General features: G+C 62.4%; 1 protein-coding gene across 1 annotated transcript; it reads left to right on the forward strand.

Moving 5' to 3' along the window:
• Positions 1-767: 767 nt before the first annotated feature.
• LDBPK_100410 (folate/biopterin transporter, putative) lies at positions 768-1,829 on the forward strand (the record flags this gene model as incomplete). Its single annotated transcript, XM_003858832.1, has 1 exon — positions 768-1,829. A coding segment is annotated over one exon (1,062 nt), but the record flags the coding sequence as incomplete, so codon positions are not given.
• Position 1,830: the final 1 nt, after the last annotated feature.

Raw genomic sequence — 1,830 nt, forward strand, 5'->3', positions numbered from 1 at the left:
GTGTGCGGGCAACGCGTGAAGCAGAAGCCGTGCGCAGGTAGCGGGGGCGGCGCATGTGCTGTAACCCGTGTGTTCACGGCTGCCTCGCAGCACGTGATTGCGTCTGTGGCAGGGCGGGGCGTTGTGGTGAGGGGCCGGGAGAGGGCACGAGTGAACTCGTGTTGTATGACGGAGAAGCGGACACACGGTGCCAAAAGCAAGTACCACACGAGTGATGCCAAAGACACCACCCTCCATCCCCTCTCCTTCTCCGCCCTCATTGTCGCTACTCGATGCCAACAGCGACGGAAACTCCTCTCATCAAGCGCCATTCATGTTTGCACTCCTTCTGCCTTTTCTAAACTGCCCATTTACCTGGGCGATGCGTGGCTGCTCTCGCCATACGTTGCGTTCTCCATGGCGCCTCCCACGGAGGCACGCATGCAGACGCACGAATGCATACTGGCGCTGTCTCTCCTCCCGATTCTCTCCGCCCTCTGCCTCAGCACCTTTCGCTATCCGACGCACAGATGCCAGGCATTCAAGCTCCCGTCTGCCTGCATTTCTTTTAGCGCGTGGTTCTCTGTGTCTGTCGGTGGCGTCACCCCCGCCCACATTCAGCACACCCTGCGCGGCCGCCATTCTGCTTTTCGCTCCTCTCGGCCGCCAGCGATCGTTGTTACAAGGATGCTGGAGGCTCCAACGCATCCCTACACCGATACAGCACCCCGCCACAAAAACTGCATCCGCAGCAATCTGCCACACTCCTTCCGCAACACCTTACCACGATGTCCTACAAGGAGGCCGCTCCCAAGCGCGAGAAGGACGCCGCGGGTGCAGCAGCAGTGCCTGAGGCGGCCGCCGCGGGAAATGACGGCAAGTACATCCACCCCGAGGCAGCGTCCCTGTTCGCCAGGTGCCCGTGGGTTCGCCGCGTCCCCGTGTTTGGCGAGGCTGTCGAGGGCTACGGGCCCAAGGTCATCGTCGCCCTCGGCGCTAGCAACCTGCTCTGCAAGGGCGTCGCGGATCAGATTCTATATGGTCAGACGTACGCCATGATGATTGATCGCTACGGCATCGACGTGGCCCGCTACCAGCGCCTGTCTTCGATTTCGACCATGGGGTGGTCCATCAAGGCCCTCACCGCGATGCTCTGCGACGGCTTCGCCTTCCTCGGCTACACGAAGCGCTGGTACATGTTCATCTCCTGCGTCGGCGGTGGCGCGTTCGCGCTGATCTACGGCCTCCTTCCGGCGAAGGAGGCGTCGGCCAACGTCGCGTGTGCCTTCATCTTCCTGTCGAGCTGGGGCAAGGCCAACGTGGATATCCTGTCTCAGGGCCATTACAGTCGACTGATGCGCCAGAACCCGAAGCCTGGCCCGTCCATGGTGAGCTGGATCTGGTTCTGGATCATGACCGGCTCACTCATCGCGACTGTGATGAACGGCCCGCTCGCGGATGCCGGGAAGCCGCAGATCAGCATCTTCGTGTCTGCCGCGCTGCAGCTCATCACCTGCGTCTTCTACCTGTTCAACTGGTACGGGGAGAAGAAGAACCGCGTGCTGCGCTCCGAGGACGCGCTGTTTATTCTGGAGGAGACGCGCAAGGAGCGTGAGCGCCTGGGCCTCGAGGGGGTGAACAACGGCACGGCGGGTGCGCAGCATGGTGGTGCGGCGAAGGGGAAGAGGAGCCCGCAGCGCTCGCACTCGGATGAGGACGTGGAGGGTGCCGTACGGGATGCCCTCAACGATGGTCAGCGCGACAACGGTGAACTTGTGCAGGACGTCTACGACGACGCGTATGACGACGGCGAAGAGGTGGCCGAGGGCGAGGTGTACTACGGCAAGCCGC

This window comes from Leishmania donovani, chromosome 10 (assembly GCF_000227135.1).
Source record: "Leishmania donovani BPK282A1 complete genome, chromosome 10".
Classification (NCBI taxonomy): Eukaryota; Euglenozoa; class Kinetoplastea; order Trypanosomatida; family Trypanosomatidae; genus Leishmania; species Leishmania donovani.